At 35.2% G+C, this 17,296-nt stretch overlaps 1 protein-coding gene across 23 annotated transcripts in view; it reads right to left on the reverse strand.

Annotated features, from left to right (window-relative positions):
- Positions 1–17,296, reverse strand: part of TRIP12 (thyroid hormone receptor interactor 12) — a 184,037-nt gene that overhangs the window by 29,360 nt on the left and 137,381 nt on the right. For 18 of the 23 annotated variants that reach the window (XM_072618091.1, XM_072618104.1, XM_072618087.1 and 15 more), the window contains 11 exons: positions 17,024–17,141; positions 16,263–16,422; positions 15,152–15,305; positions 11,454–11,682; positions 10,783–10,901; positions 9,175–9,382; positions 5,800–5,900; positions 5,373–5,547; positions 3,806–3,947; positions 3,136–3,327; positions 1,776–1,927 (listed from right to left, as the gene is read on the reverse strand). In XM_072618091.1, the coding sequence (XP_072474192.1) occupies positions 1,776–1,927; positions 3,136–3,327; positions 3,806–3,947; positions 5,373–5,547; positions 5,800–5,900; positions 9,175–9,382; positions 10,783–10,901; positions 11,454–11,682; positions 15,152–15,305; positions 16,263–16,422; positions 17,024–17,141 (1,750 nt within the window). The remainder of the gene's footprint in view (positions 1–1,775; positions 1,928–3,135; positions 3,328–3,805; positions 3,948–5,372; positions 5,548–5,799; positions 5,901–9,174; positions 9,383–10,782; positions 10,902–11,453; positions 11,683–15,151; positions 15,306–16,262; positions 16,423–17,023; positions 17,142–17,296) is intronic. The other 5 variants (XM_072618096.1, XM_072618098.1, XM_072618095.1 and 2 more) reach the window with 1 other exon arrangement.

Consider the following 17,296-nt stretch of genomic DNA (forward strand, 5'->3'; position numbering starts at 1 on the left):
CTCAACTAATTTAGCAAAGATTACTATAGTAATATAAAATAAAAAATAAACCATGAGCTAGGTTGAAGGGAAATAATTCTTTGGGTCTTTACAATATATCAGTTTAATATTTATTGTTTTGCTTTTCTTTTTTGCAGTTTGACTTCCATAGTCTTATTAATTTTTCTTAGTGTATTTTGCTTCTTCTTTCAGCATTCCAAATAGGTAGTTTTGATAAAATATATAATTGCTTATTTTGTCCAACTAGAGCTAAAATCTAAGGGCTCCTAAAGGGTGTAAAATTGGCTAATCCACAATACTGTAAAGCAATAGCACATGTTTCTGGCATTAAGCTCTTCACTTCAAAATATAGATATAGTAATATTTTGCATATCTAAGGATGCTAAAACACAGTAACTATGATTATCAATTTCCGTAAGGCAATATTACTTTAACAAGATAAGAGTTCTCACTCATCTGACCTATTTATTAAGCACTTAACTAGGGGATAAAGGAAAGGTAAAACAGAGAGACAAGGAAAAAAATGGTTTCAAGGAGCTGACAATCATGTGTATGGAGGAGAGAGTGAAGTATTAAAAAAAAAGGCTATTATGTTAAAAAAATTCATTACAAGAGATCACATTATGAACTTTGTTTCCTAGTAGACATACGTGCTTTATGATTCATTTTCTAACTTATAATATGTATCAGTAAGACTTTTTAAATCCATTAAAAAATCCAATAGCCTTCACAACCTTTAACATATATATTTTCCTTTATTAGTACAAGGAACATAATGACTTTTATCAGAATACACAAACGGCTAATGAAACGGCAAAAAGAAATACTTGTAAAAAAAATTCTTTCCAAATCAAAAAAAGAAAGCATGTAAAGAATTCAATGACTGTACTAGTGGGCATTTTAAATCAAACGTTATTTTCCCCCCCAAAAAATACAAATTAAACATATCCCCCAAGTCAACAAGATAAGCATTAATTTCTTAATATATGGATTTTATTCAATATTACTCTTCATTTCAAAGGTGCAAAAATCAAACTGCTTTAATGATAGTATTTTTGTAGGGCAATTTTTTTGTAGTATAAAAAGCTACTTTTGAAAAATCATCAGAAAGATTAATAGTAAGATTAAACTGTTAATAATTAGATCAACTGGAATTAGTGTCAATTTCATTGCTAATTTCAGAATTCAGCACAAATCATCATATAACCATTTATTTACAACATTACATGTTCAGAGAAGATGTAAGTCTCTTATTTCATGACTGAGGAGCAAAATGACTTATCCAAACTTCCACAGCTAATTAGTGGTATGTAATGGATTAGAGTACACAACTATCCTGACCATTAATCTGGTGTCCTTTGAATTGCAGCAAATATGATATAGATTGAGAACCTATAACCTATAGAGCAATAGGATTTCCTTTAAATATGGAAATAATAAAGCTTACCTAAACAGCCTGAGTCTGTCAGTCACTAACACAGGAGCAACAACATTGTAAGAAAGGATGTGGGCAATACTTTTGAAGCTTAGGTTATACAGAACTTATTACTGGCATTAAAAAGAAATAAATGGCTACAATAATTTCAATCTCTCTGTACAGATTTTAAGATCTCTTTTAAAGTGAGTTGGAAGTTAACAATAATAGCTTGTCCCCATCACTTTTAACCAATGCTCTTGATAACTGTTGACTTGAGAGAGAGGGCTGCAGCTTTCCTAGACATGAGAACACACCTCAACTCATGATGGCAAGGATGTACCTAAGCATTAATCCTTACCTGCTCCCCGTTCCATTTCCACTTGGAAAATCATGAACTTTGACTGGAAACTGCTCCATCTGACTAAGGCAGTTGTTCATCTTGTGAACTAATGCCAACAAAGGTGCGTTTCCCATTGGTTCCAATCTTCCAATTGGCTCTTCTCCAGGAAGCTAAAGTTATAAATAAACCAACTAGTTGATACTTTACAAGGAGGGAACACTTCTAAATAGGAAAACTTTAAAAATTCAAATTGACAATTTTAATTGTCAACTCTCTACTTGTCTTGTTACATGCAATCTTTTCTGAGGTTGTATAGGGTAAAGTTTAATAAAAAGCCAAATTTGGTCAATGGAAAAGTTATGATATATACTCAATTCTGCTACTGATCTGCTACATGACCACAACTGAGTAATATCTCAAATTCAGTAATGCCTAAAAGTCACACACAACTTACAACTACTTGGAAGATCTGTATGTATGAATGAGCAGGAAGGGAGCCCACAGGACTCTAGTTCAGAAACCAGAGGAATAAGTGACCCAAAAAGAAGATTGTTTTCTTCCTAATGTGCGAAGGAGCAGAGAGAATGTTGTTTATCAGCATGGACGCAGCAGGTGTAGACAGTCAAGTTGCTGGTGCCCTTATTCTCCCATCAGAAAAGTTCTAGGGGGCTACCTGAATCCCAGTTCTACTGATTAGATTGTACTAGTAGTCTTTGCTCAAATGTTGGTCCACAAAACAGCATGAATCTCCAACCAATTTTTACCAGGTTAAAATAAATTAGTAAACATTCTCAGAGTTATGAATTTCAACCTTTTTTCACCCCACATCCCTTTCCATATGCCAACCTGCTGAGGTTATAGAGAAGAGTCTAAAGGGAGAGTGGTCTGTGATACGCTGATCAGATGCTGATCAAAGGGGTTGGGGAGAACAACAAGGAACAGAACACTGTTCTACCATCTTCTCCCCGCCCCAATCCAAGATGGCCAAATGCTTCAACAATTATAAAACACTAATTTAGGAGATAGTCAAGCATTAAATTATCAACAACATTAGCTAGCATTTATATAGCACCTACTATGAGCCAGGTTCTGTGCTAAATGCTTTACAGACAGGGCTTCTGATCCTCATAACAACCCTAGAAGTTAGGTGCTATTACCATATCCATTTTACGGTTGAGGAAATTGAGGCAAACAGATATTAAGTAATTTGTCAAGAATCACACAAGCTTTGAAGTATCTAGATTTGAACTCTCACCTTCTTGATCCAAAGTCCAGTGTTGTAGCTACTGGGCCACCCAGCTCTCCTTCAATATTCATGTATAAAATGTCAGAGTGTAGAAACAGACTTAGCTGCTCCAAAACTAAAGAGATAACTTACCGGAGAAGAAAAAAAGACGTGAAGGAATCTTTTAATTCTGATATCTCTGCTCACGGCATCTTTTTCACTTTTGGATGTCAAGTAAAGCAGCAACTGTTTCACAAACCCACTATGCTGGATTTCAAATGAGGAGACATCAGACTCTGAGACTATGCTCCGGATTTCTACAAGGCACTCAGCTCCACCATCCACCTACAAATAAGGGCAAGAGTTTAGAGTCTAGATTTCAATTACTCAACAATCATTCACTAAGTGGACAGTTTTTTCCTAAGATTCCTTTACCAGTAATTGAGCTAACTTAAAAGGATATCAATGCCTATTGGAAATGAGCACTCACCCTGGAAATTGTTATATACATCTTTTTCTAAAGTGAGATCATATTTAATTCAATTATTTCTAAATGAATTTCCATCTAGAGAGTATGCTGCTATCTACGCTCTCTACAAGGAGTTCAACACAGTCAGGTGTAAGAATAAAGTGGACAAATCAGGGATATCATGAAGAACAGTCAGCATCTATTTATTAACTTAATTCAATCATCACTATATATAAATTGGTATAAAATTCCATCTCATCTAGTACATATTCAGTAACATTTAAACAAGGCAACATTCTTGCCTTAAAAAGGCTTTTGTAATGGAATCCCTGACAACCACATTTCAAATTCTACCTGGAGGTTGAGCTGTTCAGTTGCAGTGCAAAGTCTCTGAAGGACATTCAGTGCAGGATTGCTTCCATCCATATTCTCAGAGCTGAAATATCGTTCCACAAATTTATGAGCTTGTTCCTTGATCCAACCCTTAATTTTTTCTCTGGATAAGAAAAGCAAAACAAAAAGAACTTTCAACTTCCATCATTATTTTCCCCATTCATTTCACTTACAGAAAGGCAAATAAGTGCTTGGTTAAAGAAAAATATTTTTGTTTGTTTCAATTCAGTAATAATATAAACCTTTATTTTGAAAAGCTGTGGATGTGTGCATATTTACACAAATACAACTCAGACATCTGAGATTATTCAACGGGCATTATGACAGGGATAGAAAGAGGACCTTCAAACCAAAAAGACCTGGGTTCAAGTCCAGCCTCAGACACACACTGGCTGTGGCATAACACTTAACCTATCAATGCTCTGGATAGTTCGCAAAGGAAGTGCCAATCTGCACTGATAGAAAACATTTCTGCATGTAAGAGTTTCTCATCTCAATAAAATAGTATATATGGTACCTGATAGTAACAGCTAGTATTATAAAGTCCCTTAAAGATTTGCCAAGTACTTTACAAATGTGATCTCATTGGTGGCCCCCAGCACCCTTGGAAGGTAGGTGATATTATCTCCATTTTACAGATGAGAAAAACTGGGGCAGATCAAGGTTAAATCATGTACCCTAATGTCATAAAAATAAAAGTGTCTGATACTGGATGCAGCTTTTTCTTGCATGGTCCAGAATGCTATCCCACTGTACCACCTAGTTTTTCTGCCTCCTGTCTGATGAGTAAATAAGCTAAGGTTATAACTTCTTGAAAAACAATATTGCCACAGTTTATTTTTCTAATGCAGTCATCTAAAATTAGTGTAAAGTAATAATCTTCTAAAATTCACTGGAATAAAAACCTTATTTGGTGTCAGAAGACCTTGGTTCAAAACTTAGGGGGTGGGGGTGGGGGCAAACTTCTCGCTTTAGATAACTCTGGGCAGGTCATTTAAACTCTAGGCCTTATACGTAAAATGAGGAGATAGCCTCTAATGTCCCTTCCAGGACTGAACCCTTTGATTGAAAGCAAAGTGATGACAAATTCTGATGAAAACAAATTAATATTTCAGGACAAAAAATTAAACTAGATGGGATATTATAAACACTGCACTTACGGAGAACATTCAAAAGGTTTTGTCCTTGCTAGCTCCTCAGAAAATAAGTATCTTTTGGGGCTCTGAATAATATCAAGTCTCTATACAGAATGACAGTAGTATGCATTTGTATAGTCTTTATGGCTTATTGAGACTCAATAACACTATGATATTACAGTTAAATGGCTTATCTGAAGTCACACCACCAGCAAGGACTGGATTGTGGAACGAGATTCAAACCCAAACACAGCAATCTCTGAGCTAATTATGGTGCCTTTGTTACCCAAGTTCATATTTTAAATGAAAACATCAATAACTACTTTCTAACTTTATGGCAGAGCTATAAGCTGGACCAATGAAAACGTCTAAGGAAAGACAGCACTGACTACCTATTGTTAGATATGGTGTCCTTTGAGGCAGCTCTGGCGAGACCACTGACTCCGGCTGTACGGGCTGGCTCAATGTTGTTGCTATTGGACTGTGCGCTTAATCTGCCCCAGGTTTTGGGATTCAAGCTTGCCAGGAAAGAAGATTTAGGAGACTGTGTAGTAGTAGGGCTTTTAGCTATGAAAAACAAAACAACAATATTAACTTTAAACACAACGAATACAATTCCCACAAATCTTCAAAACAGACACTTAAACAACACTTCTCACGTTGTCAGAATGTAAGTAAATAAGAGTTTATAAGCAAGTAATGCACGTTAGTAAGAGTTCAGGTTAAGCTAAACATCAACAATTATCATTACAATTTAACAGACAGGGCATCTACAGCACACAGTAGGACTGCAACTTTCGGACATCCACAAGTCATTACCTTGATTGTCTACTTTGTCATCGTCCCTCGGGGGAGAGTACTTTGGCCTTCGTGGCCCACGTTTTGGCAGTCGTTTTCTCTTTAGGACATCACTTAGTCGACTAGTAAGTAACCCAAAAAAAAAGAGGAGAGGGGACTGTTGAGACATCAACTACTCCATTGAGTTAAACTTGTTACGTGTAATTTGCTATGCTCTATTTTCTTCTGTGTTCTTCCAGTTTATTTGAAAAAAAATTGTCATAGCTTTTATTCCTGATTTAATTAATGTAAACCCCAATCTCATGAATTATACAACTACAGCCACATCTAGCATAGTGAAGATTAAACTTATGCATTCTGAATCACTTAGAACTTTTATTACTAAACTGGGAGCAGATGAGTAGAATATGTACATATGGCAGTTTTAAATGTACACAACGGCAAAAAATTGTAAATTTGAAAACAATATGAAAAGAAACCCAAGGTTTTCTTTCTTGAGTGTTTAGCTTTGTAGTTTTAAAAACTACAAGGAAAAATCCATTCTAATGAGTATTATATATAAACCTAAGGAAATGGAATTAACTAAGATGAAAATAACAAGATGAGACATTCCAGACCAGCTTAGTTTATTTTGTGGAATTTTTTTTTTATTATAAATTTAACACTAATGGCTATTATATATCTATCAGAGTAATAGAGATAGGATCTGAATCCAGGTTGTCTGACTAAAGACCCAGACATCTTTCTACTACTACATTGCTGTTCTAATACAGCAAAACCTGAATGAGTAAATTTTCAACAAATGCTGTAAAAATACTTATTCATACTAGTTTCTTAAGAAGGAAGAATTTTTAAAATTTTCCTTCATAACTGGGTTTACCTTTTGGTATATACAAATGATTCAAAAAGAAAATGCTAATGCATAGGGAAGAAAATTACAGATTGATTTGGGTTATAACAACCTAAATCCACTAATTGAAAATAAAAATTTTAAAAAAGCATTAGCTCTCATCTGCAATAACCAGCACTCTATTTATATCTTTTCATCAGTAAGCTAACACTGAGGGGAAAAAAAAGGTGATAATCATAATAGTTTTTAAATTTCAACACTCAGTTGTTTTTATATTTTCTCAGTAGACCCTAAGTGATATAATCATGACATACTTACTGTTCAACAATGAAGCAAGATAAAATCTTGTAGTAAGCACAGTTTGTTTTTTTAAACTCAGATTATTAAGATGAGGTGTTTGTGGGGTTTTCTGGGAAGAAGAGGTGGTGAACAGGGAAGTACTAGTACTGATTAAGTCATATTTTCAAAAGACCATAAACACAAAGATTCAGGCAAGTTTTCCAATGGGAAAAAAGCAGGTGGGAATAGTCTATACATAACATTTTCTGGTTTACTATGTTCAAAAGTCCCTCTTTTCACTTCTTAAAAAATCATCAACTTCATGAGAACAAAAAAGGTAATCAAATCATAAAATGGTACGCAAAATATTAAATGAAATCCTCACCATATAATTAGCTACAACCAAACGAATTAAACAAAGAAAATCTAAAGTTGTGATACCTCTGAAAGGTTTCTCTCATAATTGTATCCAACATATCTACAAATGAGGTCTGCTGATTTCACTTTTTGTGTATCTATGGTTTCTTTATATCACAGAAATTCTAGGAATTTATTCACTCATTTTCTAACTGTTGGTTAGTATCTTTTTTTCTATGACTAACAGCAGCTACTAATATTTTTATATGGACAAGCTCTTCTTCCCCCTCATGTTATGTTTCTTAGAAATGGAATCACTGCATGAAAAGCTATCACCAGTATTTGCTTGACTACTTTTCAAAGTCCAAAAAAAGGTTTGTTTCTGGTGAGGTGGCCTATTCCTCTACAACCTAACCAATATTCAATTTTTAATACTTAAAAAAAATTATTGCTATTTTAGTGGAATAAAATTATATCTTAGGATTGTCTTGTTTTTGTTTTACTGTGATAATGCAATTAGTACATCTCTTCCTAGAATTAACAGCAATTTTTATCTTCTCCATCACATACGTGTTCATGTCCTCTGCTATCAGCTTCACATATTTTTATTTGATATATCTGAGGAGAATACTTGGCTCCCAATGTTACATTCTCTTAAATTTAGAAATATTTCTTTTATTATGCAAAATCCTTTTAACTTTATAAAAATCAAACCACTGATTTGTTTCCAGGGGTTCCTAGTTTCACTGATAAAAACATCCCTCTGCAGCCAAGGTTAAGACAATGTATTATCTTTCTTCTACATTTAAAAAAATCCCAGGCCTATCTCCACTGGTCTGAAATATGACTCCAAGTTCAGCTTTGTTTTTAGTACAGATATATTAGGGTTTGCTTTCTTTTTTTAAATCCAGCCATTTTTACTGAGTGGTAACTTAAGTGGGAGCTTATCAAACACCTTTTATAGATATTGGATTCAGTTTCTATGTCTGAAATTTTGTTCCACTGACTTACTGCTTCATAACTTTTAGCACCAATTTTTATCATTACTCTCTAAAGAATTCTGTAAATCTCTCAGTATTGTAAATTTTTTGTCAAGATCTTTTATTTGGCTCTATGATTCTTAGTACTTCCAAACCTTGCTTAGTTTTTCTGAATGTCATTTATATATTTGAGGACATTAGCTGGGATTTCTTGTGCTTTATTTCTTTTTCCATTTGGTGCTTCAGGCACACTTTAGCTGGCTATTCTTATAATAATGTTAAATCGTTTTGATGCTTTGCTCATTTCTACATTTGGGCCAACATTAGCCATCTTTCTTTTCTTTGATCTATATATTCCATGTTTTTTTCCTTCTTTTTTGGTGAGGCAATTTGGGTTAAGTGACTTGCCCAAGGTCCCAGAGCTAGTAAGTGTTGTGCCTGAGGCCAAATTTGAACTCAGGTCCTCCTGACTCCAAGGCCAGTGCTCTATCCATTGCGCCACCTAGCAGCTCTGCATCCTGGATAATTCTCCCCTGTGTATCCATTCTCACTTTCATGCTATTAATAATAGCAGCTGACATTTTTGCAAACTATTTTATATAGAGAATAGTCACAAAACTGCACTAAGATTTCTGGGACACCTTGAATTCTACAATATTCCACAGCAATTGTATGGGATAAGAACCACAGGCTCATATGGGATTCTAAAGCTAAGAATCAATGTTATTTTTTCTTAAGTCCCTATCATTTCTTGGGACATAAATGCACCTTAACAAAAGTACAGTTTATTTTGTCTGTATTTACCATGTATAACTTAAAGACTGACATCACACATTCATTATAAGGCTTAAAAGAAGATTCTTCTCCATTAGAGCTAAGCAAATGACAAATTAAGAGTGGAAAGAAAAGATCTGGAAAAGATTATTTTACCCCTGTGGACTCAGGTCTAAAGAATCATCTCTGCTGTGCTGTAAGCTGGGTGAGCCCAAGTCTGCAGTTGCATTGCTGGCAGCGGTGGCTGTCCCAGTGCTGATTGTGGTGCTGGAACCCAAGCTCCCCGATCCATTGGTGCATGCCTTTGGTGGACTTGTTAGCAGAGCCTCAGACTCTGCTAAATTTTTTACTTGATGCATCACACCTTAACAGAGGGAAAGTGCAGATAAATTAGGTTTTCCAAAAAAATAAAATAAAATGGCACGTATATGTTTGATTCATGAAAATCTAGGAAGACAATTCCCAATTTCATGCCAGGAAAAGAAAAGTCAAGAAGGGAGAGACAAAATAAATAATACAAAGTGACATCTTATTATAGAGGAAAAAATCTTTTATTTACTCCTATCTTGCTGTGTAACATCACTAAGCAGGAAACTTGACTTCTGAAGTTTCCTTTACAATGTGGCAAATGGGACTAAATTATCCATAGGTCTCTTATGGCTCTGAAATTTAATGCAATAAAAAACCATGCCAAGCACCAAAAAAATCAGTCAATTTTCTGGAGAATATTAAGCTTGGCAGAACTTGTGATATTATGGGAGAACTAAGGTCAAAATTATATTCACAAAGCCATACCCTAATAAATTTAGAATGGAGTAAAAATAACTAGAAATAAGAGACCTAAAAGAGGTTGTCATTGACTGCAAGCTAAATGGGCCAGCAATATATGTGCTTTGTAGGCAAAAAAGGTTAACCTGATTTTGGAATATATTCAAATAACTCACAAAAGCCTGAAAAATAATCTTTCTGTATTATGTTTTGTGTTAACAGGAATGTAAAACTGATTTCCTGCAATGAAATTTTAGATGAATTTCTATGAAAAAACTGTCTAAACTCTAATAAAAAGGCTAAAAACATTTAGGTGGTTCACTGAGATGATCTCTTTCTTATCATCAATGCATAAGATGAAGAGTGAAAAGGAAACAGACTTCTACAAAAGTCGAAGAAATTTGCTGTGTAAATAAAATCTCAGAAGGTTGGAGTTAGAAAGGACATTAGAGATCCTTTAGTTCCACTGCTTTAAGAATAAGAACAAACTATCTCCCATGGATGGCTTAGAACTTCAACTGCCTAAAAGGAGGGCTGCACTGAAGGTGCTGTGTTCTAGTATATTAACTATTTCCTGAACTAAATAATGAAGACATACACTTCTTTATCATGACTATACCCTACTGTTAGTAAGCTTTCTCTACAAATTTAGTACTTCTCTAGCTTTTCAGACATTTAAAAAGCTAAGATGGTTGTTTCTTGTTGGTTCAGAAAATGCCACCTACCCACTGTTAATGAAGAATAAATGATTATTCATACAAAATTAACAAGCAGGACTTGATGACCCCTAAGGTATCTTTCCAGTTCTAGAGCTAGGATCTCTAGTCCCATCTTTAGAAAAAGTAAACAATGGATTTCAGATTACCTACTCAAACTCTCTTATTTAACTCTTTATGGATGTGGATCTTTGTTTTTCATGCTAAAAATATTATTCACTAATAAATAACCGCTAAAAACTAGTTTATTCTGGAAAAGAGAAATTCAATATAACCTTACCTTCTCTTCTGAAATAAACACTAAAAATGTCAGGCAGTTTCTGCATTAAGATTTCAGCCATCTGAAGGGCTCCCACGACTATCTTCAGGTCTTGACTTGACAGCATGGAAGCAATGTGACTAACAACAAAGCACATAAAATGTGTAAGCACACAAAGATTCTGAGTTAAAAGTATCAAATAATGCATATGTGTGTGTGTAAAATACAATGAGAAGTAAATCTAAAAACAACTACCAAACCCCCTCCCCTCCACCAAGAGGAAGATCCCTTGATCTTTCTCAACATAACTGCTTCCACCTGCCTAGTGAATCCTGAATCATACTCAGGAACAAATGAGGAAGTTGGCAGATATCTAGATTTTGTCATTCAGTCACATCTCATGGTTTAAGATCCCTTTTGAGGTTTTCTTGGCAAAGATACTACACTGGTTTGCTATGTCCTTCTCCAGTTCATTTTACAGATGATAAACTGAAGCAAAGAGGGTTCAGTGACTTGCTTAGGATCACACACAGCTAGTAAGTATCTGAGGTCAGATTTGAACTCACAAAGATAAGTCTTTCTGATTCTAAGCCCAGGGCTCTATCCACTGTGTCACCTAGTTGTGCAGGTATCTAATTATGTGTGGTTAAACAATATACAGATGTATGAAACACGACAGAAAACATACACACCTTGAAACAGCATGATTCTTCAGCACATCCTTCAGAAGCTCGGCATCCGCAAAATAAATTATCCTAAGAATTGCTCTAAGGCACTTATGTCTGACTGCAGGTCCTGCTGAAGAACTGTACACTTCATAAAGAACACCAAACAATGTCTTAATGAAAGACTTGGCGAGTTCTGGGTCCTCTTTCATTAACTGCGCTCGAGCATCATCCTTCTTTAACTCTGAATATCCACCTGTAAAAGAAAATGCAAATGTTTTACACAACCTAAAGATAAGGATGCAGAAATCATTAAAGAGTTCAAGTCATGGAGTGATATTGCTTTGTCAAAGGGTATACCCATTTTTGTAGTCCTTTGGATATAGTTCCAAATTGCTCTCCAGAACGATTAGATTAGATCAGCTTACAGCTCCACTCTCCCACATGTTCTCCTTTTATTTATCATCTTCCTGTTTTGTCATGTTAACCAATCTGACAGGTGTGATGTGGTACCTCAGAGTTGTTTTGATTTGCATCTCTCTAATCAATAGTGATTTAGAGCATCTTTTCATATGACTATAGATATCTTTAATTTCTTCCTCTGAAAAGTGCCTGTTCATATCCTTTGACCATTTATCAACTGGGGAACGACTTATATTCTTGTAAATTTGACTCAGTTCTCTATATTTTAGAAATGAGGGCTTTATCACAGACACTAGTTGCAAAAATTCTTTCCCAGTTTTCTGCTTCCCTCCTAATCTTGGTTGCACTGGGTTTGTTTGTGCAAAAACTTTTTTAATGTAATCAGAATTATCCATTTTGCACTTCATAATGTTCTCTATCTTTTGTTTTGTCATAATTTTCTCCATTCTCCATAAATCTGACAAATGCACTATTCCTTAATCCTCTAATTTGTATCGCAAAAAGATCATAAAAATAGGAAAAGGTCCCCCATGTACAAAAATATTTATAGCAACTCTCTTTGTGGTGGCCAAGTACTGGAAATCAAGGGGATGCCCATCAACTGGGGATGGCTGAACAAGTTGTGGTATATGGAATACTATTGTGCTATAAGAAACGATGAACAGGAAGACTTCAGAGAGGCCTGGAAGGACTTACATGAGCTGATGCTGAGTGAAATGAGCAGAACTTTGTACACAGTAACAACCACAGTGTGCGAGGATTGTTTCTGAAAAGACTTAGCCATTCACAGCAATACAAGGACCTAAAACATTCCCAAAGGACTCTTGAGGCAAAATGCCATCCACATCCAGAGAAAGAACTACGGAATCAGAACACAGAATGAAGCAGACTATTCTCTCTTATGTTGTGTTTTGTTGTGTTTTTATTTTTTCTCATGGTTTCTCCCATTCATTTTAATTCTTTTATGCAATACGACTAATGTAAAAATATGTTTAATAAAAACGTGTAGAATTCATATAAGACTGCATGCCATCTCAGAGAGGAAGGGGGGGAGACAGAGGGAGAAAAATTTAAAACTTATGGAAGTAATTGTTGAAAACCGAAAACAATTTATAATCATAAAAAGATAAACAAATAAAATGTTTTTTTAAAAAGAGGCAAAAAAAGGAAAAAAAATAAAAGTATTCTATAACTTAGAAAAAAAAAATTCAAGCCATGGTCTAATTAAATAATCAATTCCTATTAAAACTATTTTTGCAATGTTAAAAAAAAGGTTTTGGTCTAAACCTATGAATTCATTAGCAAAGGAAATTCCTGGCAAGGAAACAACTCCTATGAAAATGTAGGTCAACTGTCCTCCAATTTATTCCTGGCAAGCTTTCTGCAGCAAAAAAAAGTTAAGTGACTTGCCCAGAGGAGGCCTGTAGAAGGAAGTTGTTCTGAATTTGAGTCCAGGTCTTTGTTACAACACACTACTTTTTATAAAACGTACTAGCTGGAATACGCTGTTCAGAAAAGAATTCCCCTTGAGAAACTCCTTGTCTTACTCCAGTCACATCTGCCAACAGAATATGCCACAAGAGGTGGTAATACTTTGAATTACTGAAATACTTGGAAAAATGAAAAAAAGCAAATAAGTGGTGGGAATTCTGTGGTTTGGTAAACAGAATTCAAAAAAACAAAGAGTTAATTCAAGAGGAGGATAGGACAGAATCAACTGCTGCCATCTCTGAGGAGAGTAAAAGAGAACTGAAGGGAAGCAAACAGACTCTCCACAATGACCACACCGAAGAGATGCCTTAGAGCAGATGTGGCTACAAATGAGGAAAAGAAGGGAACCTCCTAATGAAATCTTATCAGCTTTTCTATTCTGGAAAAAAAAAAAGATCTCATAACTTGGGGAAAATTTGGAGGATTCAAGTTAGGTTTCAGCCACAGGAAAGGATAGGAGTATACTTAACCCTAACAGGATCTCTGTTATATAGATGAATTCTATGGAGCCCTTTCCAGGATTATGCTTTTAAATAACTTAAACGCTAAATTTCAGTTAGAGGCTAGAGAAAATAAAAATGTCATTATCTTTTCATTCAAGTTCATAGTTCCCACTTCAAAAGTCCATCCATGGACTCCTTGGGGACTCTGTTGACCCCACGTTAAGAACCCTTACTGCAGAGACTGGTTCTGGGAAGAAGGACGAGGAATGGGGAGAATAAATGTCTGAACTAGAAATAAAAGAGTGAAAGGATTTGTTTAATCCTAGGATTAATGTAGAAGAAAAATATACAGGTCCAAAACAGATTTGGCCAATGCATGGATGACACTTCAATAACAGCTACATTCCTTTACAGTGTAATTTTTAAAGTATTTTTAAAATTTTATTTCTAAGCTTTTAAATTTTAAATTTAAGTACAACAAGAAAAAAAATTACTATCTGTGAGAAAAAGAAAGAGGAGTTCTGTCTCCACAAGAATGCTAACAGGATGTAAGTCAGAAGTGACTGGTTCTAATCAGAGTTGTAACATGGCAGAACCAGGCTTCTGATCGAGTAAAAGGTCAGAAGCTCGTATGAATGCTTAATGACTTGTTTAATATTAACCAACACCTCTCCCTCTGCAGGGTAGAGCTAGCTATTTTAAATGAACATGTAATGAATGACAAGGGAGAAGAACATGGAACAAGCAGTTCACGAAGTTGTATCCCGCCAATGGAGAACAGGAGCGAAATGTGAATCAGTATAAAACATAAAAGCTTTGTAACTGTCTGAAAGGGTGTGTCTCCTTATGGGTCACCCAGTCTCCTGCAGTCTTTGGCAAGAGAACGATAAATAAAATCTTTCTTTAATTCACTGACAGCCACGTGCAGTTTTTGGTAAGATGATTATTTCTCATACTTCCACACAACAGAACAAGAGAGGATTCAACATAAAGAAATAAATTACCATTTCAAGAAAACCTATATAATAAGTGCTACATAGTTTCAAAGCTGTACAACTTTTCTTTCCTTCCTTGTAGGTTTTCTCTTCTCTGCTGTGCACTTTTTACTTTTTTCCCCCTCCTCCCAAATAAGGCTACAATTAAGAGTGAAGATGTATGTATGTAGGTGTATATATATATATATACTTATATTATACATGTAGACAGACACCTATAACCATGTGCATGTGCGTGCGTACACACACATAAAGCCTATACAATGCTTTTCTGTACTTGTCATGTGTTTCTCTGACAGCGGATAGCACCTTCTTTCATAAGTTCAATTATAATATAATATTTAATGTTACTTTTAATTCAAAAGGTACTTACTAGTGTTAGTATTGGCTAATGGGTTAGGTTTTCTCTGAATAGCACGTGCCGTTCCGGTGTCCTCATTGATTTGCTGCATAGAATTAAAATCAATAGTATAAACTCGTCCTAAGGTGGACAAGCTTATCTCATCCTCACCAACCTGATGAGCTGCCTAAAAGCAAAAAAAGGAAACATCTTAAATATAAACATTAAACTAGTAGGTGCCTGAAATAAATCAGAAACTTAAAATATACTGGATGTCTTAATTTAACTACCTCTCCCCTATTTCTACTTGAAAGAGTAAGTATTATGAGCAAAAGAAAAATAAGAGTACATAAATTTCTTGGACATACATTCTTGGGAGAGCAGGCAGCCCTAGAAAGCAAAGACAATCTCTGATTTAGGAATGAGATGCTATGGGAGAGAACTTTTTAATAGGGAAAACGTAACAAAAATAAGGAAGGCTAAATAAAGCAAGTATGATTACTCCTCAATGGTGTAATAGTCTAGGCAATGAAAAGGTTCATCCTTCTAGTTTCTTCCTGTATGCTCAAACTAAGAGAAATGTCCACAAAGACCTTAATTTTTAAATGTACCAATATAAAAACAATTAATTTTTAGAAATCTGCTTGATAGAACTGAATTTTGAGATCTAAATGTTGAAGGACTCTCTTTTTACAAATGAGGAAAACAATGTGTTGAAAAGATGAAATTTCCAAGCTTCCTTGTTTCTTTACAAAAAAGCTTGAAAACTTAGAAAACATGAAGAATTTTACACAATTTTAACAGAAGTATTAATTCACAGCACACATTACATATTCAGAAACATGGCACTATTCTCTGAGCTATTATTACAAAAGACTAGAGGTTTTTTTCAAGTAAAGGAGAGAAAAGCACATAATCACCCCCCTCAACTTTTAGAGCTAGGAAACTAGAGCCAAGAAATGGCCCAAGGTGAATTCTTAGCCAGTTCAAAGAGAACAGAATGCTTTATCATTTCCTGAGGTCACAGTCTGACAAATAACGAAAGGATAATGTGATGTCTGTATCTGAGTTAAAAACAGAAGACAAGGAAACAATTAAAATTCCCTGACCCAAAATACACCAATTTAAAATGTACTGAAACTACTACCTCAATTATCCGGCTATCAATCCTGTTGTAGGGATGCCAAAGACCCCTGTCATCTCGCCATTGCCATATTGCACCATCAGTGTTTTGTGCATTTCCCTTCTTTAGCATGGTATCAACAGCAAAAATTCCTTCTTTTGGTAAACATGGCATCAATTCACTGAAAAGAATGTATCAATATTTTGAAAACTTCCAGCATTATGTAATTTCAATTTTTTAAAAAAGCATTTATTAGACACTGACTATGCACTGTTAGGTGTTGGGAATATACTCTCAAGGACTCAATTAGGAGACAGCATGTACACAAATTAAGCAGACAAAATGCACATACACAATGTAAATCTGGAAGGAATGTGCTAGTTGCTCGGGGGGAGACATGGAAGAAATAGTTTATATTTATACTTAGACTGATTGCTGAAGGCGGCTAATGAAACTAAGAGGTGAGTGTGAAGACGGAGAACACTCCAAAGCACTGGGAGGGGATGGAGATGGGGCAGCCATGGGAGGCACAGTGAGCTGGACAGCCTCGCTACTATGGAGAGTGCATGAAGAGACAAACTCTATAATAAGCCTGAAAATGCAGGCTGAAGTCTACACTGAAATTCCCAATGTAAGAGTCCATATGTGATCCTACAAGAAGCCTTCTTGACCTTAGGAGGGACATGGTCAGATCTCTATCTTAGAATACTGCTTAAGTTATGTGGCATAGAACGAATGGTAAAGGGGATAGAATTTCTTGAGAAATGTATTGTTGGACTTACCAAATAAGAGATGTCAGCTCATAAAGTTCTTGAGGACTTCGTGGGACAAGATCAATTTGTTCCTGGCAACTGCCATTTGAGGCCCCACACAGAAGGAAGTGAAGTGTTTCTGCAATATCTTTAAAAATATAATTGAATTACTACACAAATTAAAAAGCAAAGTTACTAAACTTCTTACTAGGATGACTTCTTCAGAAGATTATAGAGAATTTAATTAACTGCAAAGCAAGAAGTTTTGTCTAATAACTTCCACTACATTTACAGAGGGCAAAG

The sequence above is a fragment of the Notamacropus eugenii genome, chromosome 6 (assembly GCF_028372415.1).
Source record: "Notamacropus eugenii isolate mMacEug1 chromosome 6, mMacEug1.pri_v2, whole genome shotgun sequence".
NCBI lineage: Eukaryota > Metazoa > Chordata > Mammalia > Diprotodontia > Macropodidae > Notamacropus > Notamacropus eugenii.